The sequence below is a fragment of the Talpa europaea genome, assembly GCF_964194135.1.
Source record: "Talpa europaea genome assembly, chromosome: X".
Lineage (NCBI taxonomy): Eukaryota > Metazoa > Chordata > Mammalia > Eulipotyphla > Talpidae > Talpa > Talpa europaea.
This window is the reverse complement of record NC_140081.1, coordinates 18,320,483-18,343,111: the sequence shown is the minus strand read 5'-3', so window position 1 is coordinate 18,343,111 and position 22,629 is coordinate 18,320,483. Positions and strand designations below refer to the sequence as shown.

At 41.8% G+C, this 22,629-nt stretch overlaps 1 protein-coding gene across 1 annotated transcript in view; it reads left to right on the top strand.

The window, feature by feature from the left end:
* DMD (dystrophin) overlaps positions 1-22,629 on the top strand; it is a gene marked incomplete at both ends in the record, with an annotated part of 1,915,324 nt that overhangs the window by 1,770,765 nt on the left and 121,930 nt on the right. The window contains 1 exon segment of the mRNA XM_084258879.1: positions 16,042-16,103. Within this exon segment, the coding sequence (XP_084115005.1) occupies positions 16,042-16,103 (62 nt within the window).

Genomic DNA, 22,629 nt, shown 5'->3' with positions numbered 1-22,629 from the left:
AAAATGGATCACTGGGTTAATAATATGCATGCATCACTTTTGGAAATATATCAAGGAGTGGAATTTCTAGGTCATAAGGGTATGTACACATTCATCACTTGTGCGTTTTGTCAGTTTTCCGATGTGGTTGTACGAATTTACATTCCTATTAGCAAAGCATGAGAGCTCTAGTTGTGCACATCCTTCCCAACACTTTTTATTGTTTTTCTTTCTCAGTCTGGTGGGTATACATAGCTAAATTTTAGTAATTTTAATTAATCATACTGAGCCTTATGATATTCTCTTCTGTGATCTAACTTTTCCTCCCTTCTTAATGTTTCATTCTTTTTATGTTACTGTAATCCTGGAATTTATTTGTTTATAAAATTTATATATTCTTAAAAGTTTCCCTAAAGCCTTTATAGAACAATGTAAGGGATATTTACATAGTATCAGCGTACATATGGATCCTTAACTGATACCATAAAAATGATACCATAAATGATACCATAAAAAAATATAGTCCTCCTTTTCTCCAGCTTTCAAAAGGTAGCATTGATTCTATCCCATAACATCTCTTGAATACAACCTGTCTACCAGCACTGCCTTCTTCGTTCAGGGCTTCATTTCATTCTCTCTTAACTGGACTATTGGAATATGGCTTCCTTGGTATTCGTTCCCATTTTGATGCATGCCTTCTTGTCCATGCTTGTCTCTTCCTGCTCCAAATGTAATTCTACTTTAAAAGAAAGCTATTCATAAGTGTAGGTGTTAACAATTTTTTTTTTTCTTTCTCTATCCTCATGTTAAAAGAGGCTTCCAAGTCTTTGCTGGCTTCTGAGGGATGAGAGTAGGTCAAGCTATGAGAATGTACATTCCCATGCAAGAGTCTTGATATTAACTCAAGAATGTGATTTGATATTCTAATGGGGGCAGAAATATTTTATGTGTATTTGTCTTCCTGAGATAAAAAGCCCAATATTGGCACAACACTTTTTTGAGTTCCAAAAAGTATAATCTGGTATCATAATATAGCAGTGCATTACCATGAAAAATATATACTTAGTAAAGTATTACTATGAGAGACTAGCTCACAAGTCGACTTAAGAAACATGCTTTAGTTCTTCAAGTACTAGCAGACATTACTGAAACCTGGTGATTTAAGCCTAGTTAGCTCTTAATTGAAATATATGCAGTCAAACTTTTTCCTTTTTTTCAATTTTTCTATTTCTGGACTTACAAGTTATCTGCTATTGTATTTGTCATTTATGAGCATTATGACCCCTTACCTTCCCCCAAAAAAGGTTGTAAATTCCTTAATCAAGGTCATATTTGGGTTCCCCTCGTAGAAAAATCTGGTTAGTGTTCAAATATTTATATAGTCCACATCCATCCTCCAAACACTTCCCAGTTTTTCCCTACAGTAAAGAAGAATGAGAAGAGTTTGATAGATAAGCAAGGATATATGCAAATCTTCTGTAAATATGGCAGGACTGTCGTCATTTAAAGCAATGCATATGGTGTGACAGTTAATAGAGATTCTTAGCCTAGGTGCATCCCATCCCATGAAAAAATTTTCTTGGACATTTGTTGAGTTATCAGAATTCTATGCATTCATATTTTCCTTTAATCTTCAAAAAAGTGCTTTGACAAAAATAAACCAGAGCTGGAGTACAAGATTCAGCCCTTGCTAAATCATTAATTGGTAAAATTTGTTTTCACCTTCATTTCCCCTTTTAGAAATTCCTATTATTGTGGAGAATTCCTACTACATCTGGGCTGTTCAACGGACCTCTCCATCAGGGTTTTGGGGATCTTTCCCTCTCACTGTATCCCACAAAGTCAATATGCACTTGCTCTTCCTTACTCCAGGATTCCCCTCTGGCAATATGAATGGGAATACATCTTTTACGGTGTGTGGATTGTATTTATATTTTAACCTCAACCCCAAACCATGATAGCAAAGAATGTGAAGTTTACTCTTATCTCAGGCTCCTGGTGACTGATTTATCTTACTCCCTCCCCACCCCCAACAAAACCTTATTTTACCCACTGGCTTCCTTCCTAAATGTAAAAAAAAACAATAAGAGGAAAGGTTCTTTTAACAAATTGCTAAAGAAAGAAGACCGAAACTCTCAGACTTCTCGTTTTCCCTCATACAGCAGTCTAAAAATGAAAAGTTAGACTGACTGCTGAATTCATTTTGTGCTACATTTCTAATAGTATTCTGGGTATTTTGGGTTTTCTCTTAAGAAATTGCATCTCCTGGACAGGCTCCTTTGCATTATCATAGCGTTCCCCAGCTTTCAAATTGCCTTCCTCGTCTTTAGGTCATTTGACCTGCACTATGGCCTGTGCAGCAGTATCCGAATTTTACAGATGAATCAACAGAGGGGTTAAGTGACTGGCCTCTTAGGGGCCCAATCAGTCTAGATGTGCTGCCCTGACGCTGCTGCTGGAATGTACAGCTACGCTTGCTGAAGATTAAGAAGCTGCTTTTGATTCTGGTAGATATTCATCTCAAAGGGGAAAAAACTGGTCTCTTCATTCAGTAGTATTTGAATATTAGATTTTCCTTATCTAGTTCAATGTAGGATGATTTCCTTGTTCGCTTAATTGACTGGTAATTCCTTTGTTTACTTTTTTCCAATTCTCCAGAACCAAGGCATAAGTATTAAAAATGTCCATATTAGCATTTAACATTTTTTATGAAATTCAAGTATTTTAGAAAGGGGTAATTTAGGCAGGCGTGTGTATATAGAATTTTGCATTTTAATTAAAAAGCGTCAAAATGAAACGAATCTCTGACAGTAACAGATGACTACTTCTAAAAGCCCTGTTACTATTTGATATATGTTCAGTATTTTCTTGTGGATAATAAGTCCTATGACTTGTTTCAAGAAAAGTGACGGGACTAAAACAATTAAAAAAGACAAAGCTGCTCTTTTTTAATAACATGCTCATAAATAAAGCTGGCTTGTGAATTATTTCAGAGAAGCAATTGACAAAGTCTAAGTAAATCACTCTAAGAACTAAAGCTGTCTTGCTTTTTGTTGGGTGGGGGAGAGGATGTTCAAACCAAACCTCTATCCTTGTTCAATGATGAATTTCCTTTGACAAACAAATATTTACAAAGTATGAAATATAGACTTTGTGCACTTCCTAAGGCCAAATCATACTGTTTAAACTAAAATTTAATATTTTCTCTCACCTCAGATACACCAAAATAAGAACATAACTTCACAATAATTCTCTCTTGCAGCAGACTGTCCATTAATCATTCTTGAGATAATATTGACTCTGTAAGTTTTCAGGTAGAAAAAAAAAAGTGTAATTTCTAGATTGATCAGAAAATGCAAGTATTTATGAATTTGAAGAAAACAATAAAATCTGGGAAAATAAAATCTTCCACAGCCCCCACCCTGAAGTCAGGAAGGACAAATCTTTCTACATCTTCCCTTTTTCCAGTGAAAATTCTTCCTGGGGTAAATGGCTTGATTTGGGTGTATCAAAGGGTTAAGTCACTTGAGATCTGAGAGAAGACTTATTTTGTTTTAACTGTGGTATGTAGGAGGAAGGTAGAAAGAGGCCCCAGAATGAATTCACTAATTGGGGTTTTCACCTGCTGTGAGTCTAATCGAATACAAAGCCTTATTTGTAGCTGAAAAGGAAGGCAGATTATGCAGAGTGTCAGAATTTCTGCCTACTTCTGAAATTCCTGTTGTTTGGCACAATGGTTTGGGAAAGGCAGACAAATAGTTACAGCTCTGGGCTATCGTTAAGGTGGACCAGGAACACTGTGGTTGGATCTGCTTGAACCACCTTAACCAGTAATCCATTTTTAGCAGGAGGTGGTGGGCTTCCCTTCCAAGGGGTAGCTGTAGCTGGCAGGCTAATAGCTACACAGACTTCTTTCCCATGAAGCCACCACCGGCCTGTGAGGTGAATGTAGTGTGGTTTTATTTTGGTAAAGATGCTAAACTTCCCATTTTTTTAGATGTTCAGTTTCATGGAGGTGGCTCTGAGAAGCCTTGCAAAATCTTATTAAAAGAAAACCCACCTGAGAGTGAGTTCGGCTTTATCTAGAACCTGTGTGGTGAAATCTCTGGTTGAGATGGCAGCTGGCTCAGAGGACTTGCCTGAGCCAGGCTTACTCTGCCTCCCTGCAGAGAAAGGGCCTGGAAAAATAGGCTCCAGTGTGTGGGAGTGAAGGGCTCTGTGTCTGAATGCAGAGGCTTTTCCAAGTACTAGTTAATGTGAGCTGACTGGATCTTCCTATATCCAGAAGATGCTGGTTTCAGATTGATTTAAAGGGATTGTTATATGTGTGTTAATATACCACAGTATTTGCCCTAACTAGCAGTGACTCACCATCATTATCTGATTGACTGTTCATGGCTAATACTTGTACCATGCAAAGAAGAACATGGAATCCTATGTTTACTGAATACCCAAATGGTAAGATTTTACTATAAAATATGTATTGTGCTTAATTGAGGCAGTATCGACATTCCAAATGGATGTCTATTAAATAATACAGATTATACTGAAGATTGGCTAGGGACAAAGAGCAATTTAGATAGAAGTTCTTGAATCGAGAGGGGAAGGTGGGACCCTAGAGGCTGGTGAAGTCTCTGAGGGTTGTCCCCAGGCAGTGCCCAGTGCCTAACAGTGCCAGCTTCAGACTTGCCCTCTCTGCTCCTCATTGTTATGTGGATAAGTTTAGGCTGACATTGAAACCACAAGCAGTCTAGAAAGGAAAAAGTTATGTCTGTGGAAGACAGGAGCAGCCACATCTGCCACTAGATGGGCTCATCGGAACCTGTGGCCCTACAGTGGACATTTCAAGTCAACAAGGCCTCTTATCAGAGTTTCTCCCTGAGCCCCAGGCTTATATACCATCTGCCTCCTGGATCCCTTTGCTCTTGTTGGTGCAAGAGTGAAAGATACCCAGGCCCCCCCAAACTTGCATGCTCTAAAGGAGTCTGGCCATCCATGTGCACAAAGACAAAGCATACTTGGCATGCAGGAGCTTTAATAGGTTAGTGTGCACAGAGAGAAAAAAGGATAATCACTTCTCAATAAAACAAAGAAAGTCACCCTTCCCGTCCTGGGCAAATGCCCAGCCAAACAGGGTCAGCCTGAAGTGGGGCCACTGAGACCCAAAAACTTGCCATAAGTCTAAGGCACCTTCTAGCAGGGAACCATAGAAAGGGAGCTGAAGAGAGCAATCAAGTCTAAGATAAAAGGAGCAAAATCACAGTACAAATCAAGATAATGGCTGCCACTGTCAACCTCCCCACACGCTGCTCACCCACAAATCTCCCACCACGTGTCTCCTGCAAGTGTCTGTACATGTCTTTCCTCCCCGTGTCTCATGCCATGACCCCCAAGTCCCTGGTGCACGTTCAAAGCTGAGAAGCAAGTGTACCCTTCTCCACACATCTCCCCTTCGGTGTGTGTCTCTAGGTGCCACCTGCTTTCCCTGTGATGCAGCTTCGCCTGGCCCCTCAGCTCTGCCCCTCATTAAGTGGTGCAGGGACCGTTTTTATGGAGATGTCTCTGTTACACTTTGACACCACACTGCCACTCCAAACTATTCACATGCACGGCTGAATTCATCATCTGTCTGGCCCTGGCTCTCTTCTGCCTAAACCTGCCCCCTCAGCCTGGATTCTTGGCTTGGTGAAGATACTCATCCCATCATCTTGTTATAGGACAGGGAGAGGGGCAGCCCAAACCCCGCAAACCTGTCTATTCTAAGTGGGTTCTGCCATCCGCCGCATCAATACAAAACATAGGAGACTTTAATGGGAAGGAACTTTAATAAAACTAGGAAACAATACAGGTAAGGCAAAGAGTCTAGTTTCTAAGCGAAGCACCCAAAGTTACCCGTCCCCTCATGGGTAAAACTCCATCCATATGGGATCGGCCCAGAGCAAGGCCCCAAAGCCTGCCACAAGTCTAAAGCATCTTCCAGTGGGGACCCACAGAAAAGAGTCAGAAACAACCAGACAAGCCCGGAAGGAAAAGAGCAAAATCAACATCAAGATAAAAGCTGCCATTGTCACCTCCCCACGGGTCTCACCCACATCTGTGTCACCCAGTCCACGACCAAAAGACAAGCGCAGTTTCTTCACGTGTCTCTAGGCTTCATGCGCCTCCTCCAGGTCTCCTGGCTCCATTCTGCTTCCTTCCTCAGTCTCTTCTTCAGCTTCTCCTCTTCCTGCTTAGCTCCACCCTCCCTTGGGTGGGGCAGGGAACCTCCCCCTTTCCTGGGGACCACCCTGTTACAATCTCAGGAGTCACCCTAGAACAGTGATCTTTAACCTTGGCTGCATGCCTGGAAGGCATTATACATCCTAGTGACCCAGATGGATTCAGTCTGAATGAGGGGGGAGGGGTGACACCCAGGCATGTGGATTTTAGCACCCCTCAGTGAGTCCAGTGAGCAGCTAAGCTGGAGGACTGCTGTCCACACCATTTTTACCTTGTTTTATTATTTTTCCGTCACTCTCATTGCTCAGGTCTTGGTCATACTGCAGTCAACTTGGATCCTTCTGATCTAGCCCCCACACCACTGCTGAGTTATTTTTTCTAAAAGATAAATCTGACAGAGCCTCGTTCATGTTTAAATTCCATCTTTTGAAAAAAGTGCACCCCACCCCCATTTCAGGATACAGATCATACCCTGGATTGTCACACTAGGTCCTTCTCAATTTACCCACCTTTCTAATCTCTGTCTTGACATTCTGTCCCAAAGACGAAGCAGCTCGTTAAAGCTCTTTGAAGGAATAAACTATCTGTGGCCTGTTTTCCTTCATATCTTCTGCTCTATTCAAAATTGCTAGACGTTCCTTTGGGGCTTACAAAGGGCCTACTAAGGAAGCTTCTAGAAATATCTGTCCAATGAATAAGGCTGTCTTTCATCTCCAACAGGTGGGGTTTCCCTTCTCTTTCATCAGGAGTTCCCACTTAACATCCAATCCAATGCCCCGGAGGGTGGCTTTGCTGGATGAACTCCTGTTTGGTCAGGGTGCTGGGAGAAACAGATGGTACATTCAAAAGTGGTACTTGAAGAGAATGTAATGAAAAGGCTATTTACAAAAAAATCTGGGCAAGGTAGGGGAAAAACCAGGGCAAGGGGAGGGAATGGTTTAGGGAACGCAGAGAATGCTATTGCTGTAGGCAATGACTAACCAATAAGACTTGTGGCTGTGGATAAAGGAACTCAGCCACTGCCAGGTCTCAGGCCAGCAGGAGGAGCTTGGGAATAAGTACCCAACAGCATTCTCTTCCTGCCCTTTCAGCTCTTGCTGTAGGCCTTTCATCATTGCCTCCCATTGGCTGAAAACAAGAGGAAGCCAACTGGCAAGAGAAGCCTGTCTGACGCCATGCACAGAGATCCAGGCTCCAGGGTGCAGAGTAGCATAGAAAAAGGCAGAGAATAGAGCTGGAGTAGAGAATGCAGGATTCTCCTACAGCCCCGTAGGCCAGAGTGGCCCTCATTTTTTAAAGTACCTACAGCCTTTAAGTGGTTCAAAGATGAGAGCTGAGGTTGAAACAATTTACTGGATCACCTTCTAGACCTTATCCAATCATCTCATTCCTCCCTTACCCCTATTTCTAGCAAATGTACTCTCTGCTCTCAGCCAGCAGTGAGATCACTTATGAGCTCGCACCAGAAAATACAGCTCTTCTGCTCACAGTACAAGAAGCCACGTCCTTCCATGTCAGCTTAAAAGTGGCTGACGCCCTGGGCCTTGGAGCCAGCCTCCCTGGTTCTAACCCTTGCACTGCCACATTCTAGCCATGCCATCAAGGACAAGTAGCTCAAGGTCAGTTCTGGTGTCAAGATTTCAACTTAAGTTTTCCTTTGGGTGGCAGAACCATATGCTCCATTCAGGTCTGTGGTTCACATCAAAACAGTAATAACATTAATAACAGCTGCTATAAATAAGCAGTTCATATATGATCATACATGATATCATTATATAATTTATATTTGAAATGAAGATAAATAATGTCCTTACCTTTTTTATGCCTTCCCGAATAAGCAAAATTCAAAATCTAACCAAAATTGACAACGAAACAGTTGCTGTGATGCCCATGTCATTTCTTAACAATGCTTTCAGTATTTAATTTCTAAAATAACACCAAGATATGGGAACAAGTCTTCAAGTGCCTATAACTCCAGTCTAAAAAAGAACTTAAAGATGTATTTTGAGGATTGCCATCTGTCAGATTTAAGGAAAAAAAAAATCTGAATAGTGATTTCTTGTTTTCTATTCCCCCCCACCCCCACGCCCCTCAACGAATTGTTCTAGTAGTTTTCTAGTTGGTCACTGAGAAAACAGATTTGAGCATCTCAGTTTTAGGACATCAGACCAGAAATTCCTGAATCTTGAGCAGGGAATTTAAAAGCGTAAAACAAACAAGCAAAACACAAGAAAGGAGGAGAATAACAACATGTCTTAGCCACACAGGCGTGGCAAACCTTTACTTGGTTGATTCCTAATATTTACAAATGCCCATAATGTGAGGTTTGGTTATTCATTGAAATAAACATCAGCTATACTTAAAGCAATTTGTTCCATTGACAGAGAGATTACATCAGTGATTAATCGCAGCAGCTATGACTTCTTCATCAGGAAGTCCAGTCCTTTCCCCTCCATTCAAAGATAGGGCCAGACCTGGAATCTCCTGTTAGGCCAAGACAAAACCTCACCCAAACCGAGTCCTCGTCTGCCCCCCACAGACTGTATCAGCAGCTGCTTCCACAACTCACTAATTCAAAATCGCTGAAGGACAGCACTGATGTCTCAATTTATGAGACAGAATGCCAGAAGAAGGACCATGTTTGCTTTAAAACAGCACCAATCATGCCTCCAAGCACATGTCTTCAGTGATAACGTTTACAGTTTTATTCACTCTGTGCAGGGTGATGAAGCAACTTTGCAGTCCCTTTCGCTTCAATACATTATTTTTTGCCCTGTTGGAGCATAAAGGGAGACTGAAATCTAGAGTCCTTTCAGCTCGAACATTCTATGGGGGAAGAAAATGTTGAGCAACAACAACAGAAAAGGATATTTAAAAAGAAAAACAGCAACACATTTGAAACTGTAAACCGAAGTGGACTGGATCACCCAGAAGTGAGTGAAAAAGGAAATGGCTGAAAGAAGATTAAAAAGAAAAGCCGACAACAAAATAAATAGACAAAGAGGGATAATGAAAGCACACAGGGAAATTACTCTAAGATGCTCTTTCGAGGTGAAGGTATTATGTGGAGGTTGAGGTGGGGGGTTGGGGGTGGAGAGTTCTTTAGCTAACGAAGGCTTTGTTTTCAGAATAGTTGCAAACTTGAAATATTTTTGCACATCAACCTTTATCATCATATCCCAAGCCCTAAGGTCAGAATATTTGAACTTCCCAGGCCTTATCACTTTTCCAATATAATGTTCCATTAGCAATGGTTTCTTTTTAGATTTCTCTAAAAGAGAAGAGTTAATGCACCACACCATTGCTGGTATGTTTGTTTTGCTTTGTTTGGAGTCTATACTAGTGGCTGGAAAATTCAGCATTCTCAGAGTTTCTGATTCTGTGGGGCTGGGGTCCGGGAACTTCCTAAGAAGTTTAGAGGCAGTGCTCATACTGCTGGTTTCTGGGCTATGATTTGAAAACCACCGCTTTATCACAAGTACACACACACACACAACTTCTTAAAAAGCTCTCTCTCTCTCTCTCTCTCTCTCTCTCTCTCTCTCTCTCTCTCTCTCTCTCTCTCTCTCTCTCTCTCTCTCTCTCTCCCCTCTTTTCTTTCTCCAAAAGACCTTTTAGCCCAGGATGAGTGTAACCTGAATTTCATGTCTTTACAGCTGCTGCACACTTTAATCTTCCTTTGGGGGAGGGGGGAAGTACTGCTTGTGATTTTTCTCTTTCATTCACTAAAAAGAAAACTCTGAACCCACACACTCAATTATATGTGGTGAGGTCATTGGCACCTGGGTTATTATTTAGGCAACAAGTAGTCTTGCTAGAGGTTTTAAGGGGGTGCTGGCAGGGCTGTGTGTGGTTTCCAGCTTCCTGGGACTACCTTAAATCCCCTGCTCGCTCTTTCTTCTTTCCCTTTTTCCTTTCCTTGGATGGGATTGCTGGGTCTCTAGGAGTCCGGGTTCCCAGGTCCCTAGGTGGGGGCGGAGCCAGCCCGGCCCCGCCCCGTCTGCCCGCAGCGCCCCCTCCCCGCCCTCCAGCCTGCCAGCCCGCCCCGGCTCCACCGCAGTGCTTTCAGCTTCGAGCCTGGGCGGTGGCGCTCGACTTTCGGGAGCCCGCTGGCTCTGGGAAGCTCACTCCTCCTCCTCTAGCGCCTTTCCCAGACGCGGAGCCCTTGCAGCCATGAGGGAACAGCTCAAAGGGTAAGTGCTCTAGGGCCCCTTCCTATGGCAGCAATCCCTGCACTTGTGGCGCGAGCTGGGGGCCAACCAAGGCGGCCAAAACTTGGACAGCTAAGCGGCTGGACAGGGGCACCCGGCAGCAGGGCATCGCGGAATCTCCCCCCCTGGGCTCCGTAGCGCCACTGCAGGTGCGCCCACCACCCCCCCCACGGGCTTCATGCCCCCCTCCCCCAGTGCCTGGCTCGTGGCGCGCTCCTGCCCCTGCCTCTGGGACGCCTCGAGAGAAAAAAAGCTGATTTCTTGCCTTACCCAGAGGGGACAGCGCGTTCCCCATGCAGGGACATCCACGGGAGCTTTTTGCTCCTTCCCGGGCTGTTTGTGTGGCTGTGAATAAGCAGGCTGTTCCCGAATCCCTGCTGGACCTCTGGGAAGGAAGGGGAGCGTGCGCGACTCTATCTTCCATTGCATTGCAAGTGCCAAAAGGTCAACTTTCTGCCTGATTTCTTCCGAGGATTCCAACTGACATTTCCCTGGCTGCGTTTTCTACTGTGTTTGTCCCCTAAACTTGCAGAAATCGGTAAAGAAAGAAAAAGCAATTAAAACCCAACAGTCAGGAATTTGACTTAGAGAAAAGCATCGAGGGTTTTTTAATTTCTTCTTAGCCCTCTGGGGTTGATTGTGGAGGCTTTTCTGGGTGTCCTCTTGCTTTTCTCCAGGTGTCTGCTCGTCTTTAAGCAAACTTTGTCATTCCCAGTCAGATCACGGCATGGCAAAGGGCAGGGTACTTTGTTTATCTCCGTTAAATTTGCAGCAAAGTTTGAAGCTTCAATGGAAGGGGTTTAGTTGCTTGAGGGAGCATATTATTCATTATAAGATGTTTTACCATAAAATAACCCATCCAACTTAGATAGCAAAGTAAAGTCTTTAACTGAAATCTACATTCTTTCTTGGCCAGCAAGCTCTTCTTGGGCTCTCTGCTGCTTTATGCCTATCACCTCGTGTCACCCCTCACACACACCCCCATCGCCCTTTCTCTTTTGCCCAGATTTTTTATTTCCGGGGGCCAAATCCCCTCTTTGGAGGCTACAGTTGCTCTTACAGAACAGAGGAGCAAATGAAACAACACGATTATATGAAAGGTCTCTGACCCTTGATCACCGTGGAATTGGTTTTAGTCATCATTGTTTGATCTCGGATTGGACACGACCCTGAAGTGAAATTGCTTTGGCCAAAGTTGAGGGTGGGTGGGAGTTAAGCCCTGAAAAGCAAATAGAAGGGAAGACAAGTAACAGCTGGACCAGTCACCCAGGCAATCATCTTTGCCCTGGCTTGAGCCAAATAGAATCAAATGTTACATATCCCAGGAAGAAAGAAATGGGGACTAGAATAAAATTTCTGATGCTTACATTGACCTCCCCTCACCACCTAACCAGCTCCCCCACCCCACAGTAGCAGAAACTTTTAGATATATTTTCCCATTCCTACCCTGCCAGTATTCCAGCAATGAAAGCCAAGTTCAACATTCAGCATGCAAATGCCAAGGCTCCTCTAGAAAAAGAGCCTGATCCCCAGATTAAAGGGAAATGAGTTTGTATATGTGGATCGGTGGACTCCAGATTATATATGAAGCCAAACTCTAATCCTCTGCAAATCACAAGGGGACGCTACCTTTTTATATCGTGGCATAGAGATTAGTTTCTTCCTGGGAAGTAGTGAAATGATTTTTTTTTTTAAAAGGCAACTCTTTGGATTATTTTCAGTACCAAATAACAGTGGTGGCAGAAGAAATCTTATTTTAATTAGGCAACTGCCATTTCCCCAGGCAAGAGCAGTAGAAATTTGTTACTTTTTATAAGTGTTTAATGTTTGTTTTTAAGAAACTAAAAAAGCAATTCCAATAAGTCTGATTATTCCGGCAGTGACAGCAGGCACAGCTCTGAGGCAGTTATAATAACCTTGCACACCACTTGAAACTAAAAAGGTGAGAGAAAATTTAAATTGTATGGTAGAAAATTAGGTCAGCCCTGTGCTCAGCAGAGTAATGTTTTAATTTTTTCTTATTGACAAGTAGGTGTTGTCTTTTGTCACATCCACTGATTTTGTATTTTCATTTACATCAAGTTACTGTGGAGGCCTCAAATCAAAGGGAAGAAGCAAGATGATGACTCTAGCCCCTACACCTTAAAGAGAAGAAGTCAGACTTTGGAGGCTGTTCAGGGAGTCGTGGTTAATGCCAGGCTTAGGAAACAGTCCGGCCAAAAGCACTAACATAAAAAAAAAAAAAAAGATTTTTAAGAGCATTTCAAGGAGGGTAGATGAAGCCAGTCTCTGTATTCATGTACATTGGAATTTGGATCTGTGTTGAATATGTTGTTCTCGGGAAGACTGAACAAAGATGAACCCATGAACGTATGAACAGGTTTCAGGATCTCTTTTCTGGTTGGGCACGCTCTGTGGGGAGTGCGTTTCCCATGTGAAAAGTAAAATGTAAAAAAGGAGAGTTGCCAAAAACAGTCCCACACAACCTTCCACCACCACCTTGCTAGCACAGAATATTTTTCTGTGTTGTCTGTATATTCCAGGAAAACCTGAGCTGCTTCTCCTAGAGCGACTGAGAATTCTCTACTGTTTTTCAAGATAGCCACAGAGCCATCTGTAAATCTGTTCTGATCCCAGACCCCCACAATGGTTTATCCTGTAAGGCAGAATATAGATGTGAGTTATGTAGATTTGTGTTTACTGTTTCATCCAATTCCCATGCATCTTTCCTATCTATTTGGAGAGCTTCGGGTTCACCACAGATCGAAAATACCCACACACAGTGAAGTGAATATTTGGTTCATCAGATAGTTACCAAAAATATCTGAAGTCATTTCAGCTGTTGCTATCGCTTTGAGCATTAAATGATTGAAAGATTATTTTTCTGGTTTTGATGATTAGTCACACCCTCTATTCCTTGCTTTTTTCCCCCCACGCATGCTCACTTCTTTCATTTAGCACTACTTTGCAGTTCAGGTGAAACTAAGACTTACAAGGTGAAATGTTAATGTTTTCCTAGTTATTCTGCCTTGCTTAAAAATAAAAGGTTTGTATACTAGAGGGAAAGAAGGTGAAAGAAGATTGTCCACTGGATTTGTGTGAGTTCATTTATCTAGGTTATTCGGGTCCCCCAGCATCGAGGGTGATTGAGAGAATGCGAACCTAGAAAGGACTAGTATTTCTAGTAACAGACAAACGGGGTGGGGATAGAAGTGGGGGCTGACGATTTCGGATGTCTTCCAGCAAAGGAAGTTTGAGTTTCTATGAGGACTGGTGGATTAAAAAATAATTGCTGAAATCCCTTTCATAATTTTTAACACATCACAGTCTATTCTTTCAAAAGGTAGAATTGTAGGTGTCAACTGTCATGAGGCTTTTCTTTTTTTGCAGTGAGGGATGATCATGAAGCTCCCTTTCACTCTCTAGGATTCTCCTGTCAGTTGTATGCAAGTTTTTCTTCCCTTGTCGAATTGCATTGGGGGCAGTTTCATTTTTTTGCCCTGTTCCTCTGACTTGCAGTCCATTACAGATGGTGGCTTTTCAGCAAGGTTCCCTCTGTCTCTGGTCAGGTTTATCAGCTCTAACAGACGTTTTCCTGCACATCTACGGAAGATGCTCCGTCCTCCCACGTGCCCTGGACGTGGGACATTGTTCTTGCGCAGTGTATGGAATAAGGGCCCTGACATGTGGGCACAGTACTTTTCAACCCTCTTCTCCCTTCCACCTCCCCTGGTGTGCACAGAGGGAAGGTCTTTGGAGATGAGATGACGGAGGCCTAAATGCAGGGTGGTCTCAATAGAAGGTAACCTTCCCTTGCTCAGCATTCGAGTGCGGAATTGGTGCACAATCACTTTCTGAGCTCAAAAACGCAGGCAAACAAGCAACGCTTTTTCCATGAAGCGGCAAGCTGCAGCCTCCCTGTGCTGTGCATATAAAGTACCAGTCCCGCCCACCCCTTCTCCAGATCATAAACCAGCTTGGTCATGGGATTTCCTCAAAACCCCGGAAAAGCATGATTTGCCTCTTCTGTTCTTCTTGCGCATTAAGACTTTGGATGTCACTTTGGTACATTCCCTGCACTGAGAAGAAGCCCCTGTCGTACTCCTCAAATTCAAACTGTCTCTGCGGAAAAGTCACCCAGAAATGAACATATTTGTGAGAGACTGAAACAGCCCTTTGCAAGTGAACATTTTCTTGTAAATTTATTTCAGTTGCTTTCACTGTTCAATAACTGAGTGGTAAATAACAGAGGGATGCTTTCTGAAGTAGTCTTCTTTTCAAACCACAATAAGTGTTTCTCCTTTTTCCTTTTTTTAATACAGACATAATACATGTTGAGTGTTGATTTTGCTCTCTGCCAAGTGTCTTAGACTTGACTGCCCACAGGTGGAGCCACAGCTATACTATAATCTGCTAATAAAAGGTTGAATTTGAGTGGGCAATACTTTGGGGGACACATAACAACAAATACTGCCATGTATTGCACACCAGAAGTGCCTGTCACTTCTCAATAGCAACTAATCCTTTACCTTTCCCAGGTGAGCAAACCCCAGCTTTCACAGCTAGTAGGGGCACAGATTTGAAACCTGCGCTGAAGGCACTTCATATCATTGCCTCCCCAGACTCCCCCTTTCTGTGTCAGACCTCTTTGCTTTCTGGTTCCCTTCAAGTGGCCAATTTGAAGCTATTTGTCCCCTCTTTCTCCCCCCTCCCCCCAAAGAGTATGAATAGGCTTCACATCTGCCCACGGAAATATCATTGCGGCTGCACTTCCCTGTATCAGAGTCCGTCTGGTAATCCCCCAAACTGGAAATCCGATGCTATGGTGATTTATGTAGATAGGCCAAGGTAAAGTATAGGTCGTTATCTCTCCCAGGGTTATTCGTGTAATTGAACAAGGAACAAAGGTGTTTTGTTCTTTTTTATGGCTGGCGCTGATAGCCAGCAACAGCACTTCAGCTAAACTTCAAGAAATGGAAGAGAACTGTGAATGCTTCATTCAGGCCCAAGAAAATATAGGAAAAGGGGGAGAGGTGTAGTGACATGGAGGGTACTGAGTTAAAGAGACATTCTAGACACACAGGCAAGAGGGGGCTTGGGCTAGCTTCCTGGGCACCGGCTATGCCTAAGCTGACATGAAATGCAGGCATCGTGGATAGGAAATCTGGAGATGAAAAAAAAAAAAAAAGAGTCACGGCCAAATGTCTGGGGCAGTGAAAGCAAATGAGAAGTAAGGTGATTTATTTACTGAACTCATGTCCAGTATCTCTTTGACAGAGTTAATGAAATTGTCAATGTTCTTTGTGAAGGTTCCGCATTGGACAGGTGAAGAAATCCTGATTTTTGATTATTGATGGTACAATGAGGGCATTTTATTGTGGCAGCAATGCAACTGACTTTTGGGTGCAAACGTGAAGCATGTTCTGGTTACCAAATAGCTTTCATATGGCTTTTCCCTTTAAAAACAAAGCTGGGGGACTCTCTTGCGATAAACATTCTTCCCCATAGGATGGAAGTCCTCTGAGGTAAAGATGCCGAAAGATTCAGAAGCAAGCCATGCTTTTTTTTTCTTTTTCTTCTCTCTACTACCCATACTCAAAACTAAAGTCTCTCTTTGTCTTTTATGTTTCAGCCATGAGACCCAAACAACTTGCTGGGACCATCCCAAAATGACAGAGCTGTACCAGTCTTTAGGTAAGGGCATAACTGAGTTTCCTCCAGGTAAAATGACAGATGACCTTACAGTGGTTGGTAACGTGCAAGACATCTGTCATCTAAATGTGCCACTAGCACTATAAAGGATGAAAACGATACCTTTCTATCCAAAATTGACGATCAGCTCTTTTTTTTCTAGAGGCTCCTGAAAAAAATAAGTTTCAGAATGTCACTGATTCCTAAACATTCAATAAGCCTACAGGTCTTTGTAGTTTTCTTTGCTAAGGGATGGGCAAAAAGACTTGCAATTTATGGCAATTTTTTCCCTACCAAGAAAGAAAACTGTTTCAAGTTGTTCTTATTGATTTCTTCCTTATGAAACCAAGACAGCGATTTTTGCCAAACCACGAATGTTCTGTGAAGGAATTTTCTGCCCTCTTTCCAGTGCTCATAATTCCTAAGCCTGTCCGGTCATCACTGAGAACATCTCAGTGATTCCTCTACTATGGTGCATTTTGTATTTGTGAGAGAGATTGTCAGACTTTTTTTTTCCCTGAGAACTTGGAATTTTTTGAACAGACACAAAGCCTCCGAATAAGGGGAAAACACCGATCTTTTTAATGCTTGATGAAACCCTATAATGTTTTTGGTCTATCAGGATATAATCTGAAGCGGATTATCTTGCATAGTGATAAGTTTAAGTAGTCTGTTCTGTTACTAAAAGATTTTTTTTTTGTTTGCTTTTTGGTGAATGCGCATATTTGCAGACTAAAATGCCTGATGTGAACTGTTTGGGTTGAAATGTACATGCGTAAGCCTGTGGGAATCAGGGTGTTTAAATGTAAATTCTGTGTACTTATATGTATGTTGGGTGGGTGGATTTGTAATTGTGTATGTACATGTGTCTGTCCGTGGCACCTTATACAGCCTTTCTGTCATAGGTTTCCCTTGGTTGATGGATTGCAGCTTTAGAGACAGTAAGGAGCAGGACAGGAGATATTAGCCCCACCCCCAATTTTTTTCCTAAGCTTTTTCTAATTATCAGTGTTATAAGTTCCTTCTACAAAATCTGAAAAATACAAATGCAAAGCATGAAAAAGATGAGAAATCACTTATTTTTCTCTCCAGAGCTATCAAGTACATGGCAGGTAAGATATCATTTCAGTGTAGTAGGAAGTTTGTGCACATGCATGTGTGCACATATGTATGTGCACACTTTTCAAAACTTGTAGAACTTTGGAATCAACTAATCTTCAAATGCTACGTTTTCAACTCCTACAGACTAGTTCTGACTATACTGATGCACTGTTTAGACCACAGATGGAAATCATGAGTGCTTATATTTTGGCAAAGGAGGGAATGAAGACCTCAGCTGAAGTGGGGAGTGCTGTGCAGGGAAGGAGTTAGTGGTCCTAATCTAGTGCCCTCGGGGCTTCTGATTTTTCAAGAGACTCTAGAAATCTGTCAATAAAGTGCTAATATAAACTAGTCTGTTGTCTTCCCGATTATACGCTCTGGTTTACACACAGTCTCAGCACACACTTGAATTTTTCGGCTTCAATCACAGTGATCGCCAGTTGTAATATTTTCATTCACTTTTACTTACAAATAATCACTCCTACAGAATTTGTACTTAGCCATTTTTTTAATTTAAAAAATGTAAGCAGGTTAGCAAATGAAAAAGAGAAATCACTGAGAATTCACCTTTAGAGTGTTTAATTCACGTTTAATAATCTAGTAAGTATATTCAAAATTCTCTCTACATACAGTTTCACAAAAGTTGGAGTGTTCTGTTTTATAATCAGCTTTTTTTCCACCTAAAGGTAATGAACCATGTCCATCTTTCCATTTCATTGAACGTATTCTCTACTGGCTTACTTTTAATTACTCTGTAATGAGATCTCACAAACATGGTTAGTAAAAAGCTAATTATGAACTACCCATGAATAGGTATCTATACCTTCAATGGGAAATCAATATACTTTTCACTCATACTTCTCAAGCGCCAATGTGGTGGTGAACTCAGCAATGGTAATTTAGCATGATTTGTGACCTTGGGCAAATCACCTGACTTTGGAAGATAATGGAAGTTTACAGTTGCTGGAGATTTTAGAGTTCATATATAACCAAGTTTTTCTTTGATGAAATGAACTTAATTGAGATATAGTTTATATGGAATAAAATGTATCCATCATAAATATGTGGTCACTGCCACTCCCTTTGTAATTCTGTTTCTTGGTATCCTGATCACAAACATCTTAGAAATGAGCTAGGTGTTTAAATGTGTTTTTCAACTTTGAAAACTAATATTTCCTTTATTTTTATTATGATTCCTTGGGCTCACTTTTATCCAAATGGTGACTCATCAAATAACATCTTCCATTCATAGAGAGCCTAGTGTATGTGCTACACAAGGAACATCAGCACCCATTGTGCATGGGGGATGAATTCAGCAGCCTTATTTCACAGGCCTTTGAAATCAAGGGTAGAAAAATCATTTATTGGCACAAGACAGCTATGCAGGGCTACAGTAGGATTTGTCCTGGGTCTTCTATTAGTGTTTTCTTTTTTTTTAAAGATTTATTTATTTATACAAGAACGGGGGTACAGACCAGAGGCGCTGAGAGTGAGGGAATTCACCAGAGACAGAGCTGGGAGCAGAACAGGCAGATGGACCAAAAGCACTGCTGAGGGGAGCAGCGGGCAAGACTGGAGAGGTCTGCCGCACCATGTGGGTATCCCCCTGGCTGGCCGGGATCGAACACACGCTGCAGAGGCTGCAGATAGCTTCATAGCGCAGCGCTTAACCGGCTGCTCCATCGGGGAGGCTGCCTATTAGTGTTTTCAGTGATCTCATTGATTTTATTAAATTAGTATGTCCATGCAGGTTACTAAGCACCTGCTACAAATATGAGTGATTGACCAATGTGATTCTGTGGATAGACAATTATTTGAATGGCATTTCTGCAACAAACCATTGCATTTCCAGAAAAAGTATGGGGGTTGTTAGCCACTAGTAGGCACTCTTCCTTTCACAAGGGCCAGGCACATGTGGAATGTTTGTTTTAGTTTCTTGTGTGTCTATGTCACTGAGATAACTATCTACAAGATGAAGTGAAGAAAAAATATAAGCATGACATACTGGAAAGGAACCTTTTCTTTCCTTTAAATTTTTATAGATTGCTTTCTGTTTTTCCTCAAGAGGTATCCCATTAGGTCCAGGTTGCTATTTGGAGCTAGTTGAAATGGTCTAAAGCCTTCAGCTGCACTCAGTTCTTGAAAGGTACCATGAAAGCAAAACTGGCATTGTGGCCTGGTGTGTTAAGTTTTCTAGACCAAATTGAGGTCCCTCTCCTAATACACATTTAACCTGCTGTCTGTGGTGTCATGTTGAAAATGTCAAGCTGTTGCTTATCCCCACTGTACAGCTCTCCTCCAGGGACAGCTCTACTCTAGATGCTGCCCTGGCTCGTGGTATATATGAAATGTCACACATCCCTAAGGATGCCCTCTTCTGATGGTTTTCATTCTCTTAACTTGCCTAAATCCCCAAGCAGCCTGTTCAACACAGTTGTTTACTGCATTGCACCCCCCCCAAAAAAAAAAAAAAAACAGTCACTCTCCCCGCCCAAGCTTGAGCCAAAATCATTTTGTAAGGACTGAAAAAATAGTATTTGAGCATGAATGGATGGACGGGTATGGTATTATTTGAAATGTTAAAAGTGGAGACCTCTAGTTAGTGGGATTCTAGGTGATTTTTTTCTTAACCTCACCTCAATTTTCTGCAGTGAATTTGCATTATTTGCAATTAGCTGTGTAACACAAGGTTTCTTCATCAGTGCTCCCTTCCCCAGTCTTTCCAGTTAGAACTTATGACAGAAAAGCAGCAGGCCACCCCCCCCATCTCACTTACATACACAGAAGCAGAATTTTTGGTTCAATACCCTGATTCCTTAGACTTTGATGGGTATATGTAAACATAGGAGATCACCTTGTATGTTTTTAGCCTCTAGTCATATCCATTCACAAAAAAGCAGGCTGAAAACAAGTGATAGAGAAGGCAAAAAAATTTTGATTATAAAAAAGTAAGAATTCATTTCAGATTATTCACAGCAGATCTGAAACGTTTTTCAAAAGTAAGCTTTCATCAGATGTTAGCAATGTGTATGCTTTCCATTATTTTTAGGCTCTGTACCTGTTCAAAAAATTATAAGTTATGGGAGGAAAAAAAATGTCAAGCTCCCATACAAACACAAAACAAGGTGTAGTAAAGAAATCATTGCACTGTTCACGGTGATGACCCAACGGTCATTAGGAATTTGAACACTGGAAAATCTCCATAAAATTCTGTACGCAACATTAGCAGTTTGGCAAAAGCATTATCTTAGTCTCACAAGGAAGAAATCAATAAGAAGAACTTAAAAACAGTTGTCTTTCAATGTTTTTCTATGACTACCTCCAAAGGGGTGATGGGGTGGCATATGAAAACAAAGTTTCCCCTCTCTTTATGTATATACTCTCCTTACCATTGAGATGAAGGTTTTGGCCAAAAGTGTCTATAATAAGAATTGGATTTGTTTATCTCTTACTATGGGCTGAGTATGGCGCAGGTTATTTGCAAAATTTGCTGTGATCATAACTTCGTCAAGAAGTACCTTCTGGCTGACTCCACAGACACAAATGGATTTCTAAAAGCTTACTCATTCCCATCTCTAAAACTGCATTCTGGGAAAACAACACATCACCCACCCAACTCTTACAGGTAGACTGAGGCAGGCTGTTGTCAAGTAGGGAGGCTCTTGGGATGCTTCCCTCAAGACCTCCTGGGCTACCCATTTGTTGTTGAGAAGGACTTGTTTTCATCATTCCTTAGAAGTCATACTGCACTAGATTCATGAGGTGAATTGCAGGTTTCTATGGGCAGTTTTACAAATGTAATAGAAAGATTCTTGTTCCAATAGGTTATTTTGGTGATTTAAAACCTAAAGCTCTTTAAGGCTCCAAAAGGCATTTACAAAATCAGTTGATGGTAGGTAGTAATGGGCTCTGGAATTTACTTTGAAATACTAATATAGTATTGATTTATGGAAGTGCTGTTCCATGATTAAAAGCCTGTCATTTCTCTCACAATTTATGTCTAGGTTCTTAAGTTCATCACTGAAATTTTTAGTAAATGTGAAAATAAAAATGTCTTCCCCCTCCACACATATGTGTTGCTTAAAAATACTTTTAAAAAGTATTTTTTTGTCTGTATTGGTAGCATATTGATTATAAATACCTCAGTCTGTCATCCCTTCCAGCAGTCTAATTGGAATTGCTTCTTCCAATTCTCTTGTCTTCAATGGAAGTCACATTGCTTTTTCCCCTGAGGAAGACTGTTCTCCTTCCTTCCTGTAGTTCTGGCTTGCTTCAGGAGGATACCGTGCTTTTTGCTCTTGCCCAAAATTTGGGACCTATTACCCTTGATGCTCACGTGAATGACGCCAAATCTCCCCATTTTCAAAATGGCTGAAGGAAGTGTTGAAGGAAAAGTCGTCTTAAAAACCCATCAACACCAGCCCTTAGTTTCATGTCTTCATGAAGAGCTTCAGAATGTTCAAATGAAGGCTTAGGTTTAAACCTGAGAGGTCTGAGGCTGACATGATTCTTCAGCAGTTCTAGTTAAGAGGACCAGTGAAGTCAGGAGGCTGAGAACTGCTTCAAAATACCACAATATCATTATTAAGGAATAATTGCAACTGCCGAGATAGTCAGGAATACTGTCATGGAACTACTGTGCCTCTCCTCCATTTGCCCGAGAGGAAGGAACATGAGTTAGCTTATTCTCCCTCTCTTGATAGACTTTCTACATTCCATTAAGTCTTCCCTCCTGAGAATGCGCTACTATTAGTAACTGGGGGATTTAGAATGACTATGAATTCGTTTTGCATTAGGAGCTGGGCCGAATGCTTATCTCAGCATATTTTGTCAACTAAACTGTTCTCAACCAAGTCACTGAATATTTAGCATCTCTCTTCCCTCATTTCTTTTTTTTTTAAAGTTTTATTTGTTTATGCATACAAGAACTGGGGTACAAGCCAGACATGTGGAGGGGGTGCGAGAGGACTCACCAGAGACAGAGTGGGGAGCAGAACAGGCAGACTGACGGAAGTACACTGCTGAAGGGAGCAGCAGGCAAGTCAGGAAAGGTCTACTGCACCATGTGGGTAGCTCCCTGACCAGGGATCGAACTCATGCTGCAGTGGCTGCAGATAGCTTCATAGGTTGCATCTTAACCCCTTGCACCACCAGGGAGGACCCTTCCCTTATTTCTTATCTCTGGTTCCTTAAGTATTGTTGAGTGTTAAACCCCCCTGCCTCTCAGTTTTCTACCACTGTAATGTCTTGAATCGGAAAGAATAAATTTAAATCTCAGCTTGGGTGTGGCAGTGGCCAAGTCCTTTGCTTTCTCTTGCCTTTGGATTTCTGACTTGCCAGTTTAGGCAATAGTCTTCTATCTCTAGTGGTCTGATTTTAATTTAACTCTTAGCTGGAATAAGACTTGGTCTTGTGAATGCTATGCCCA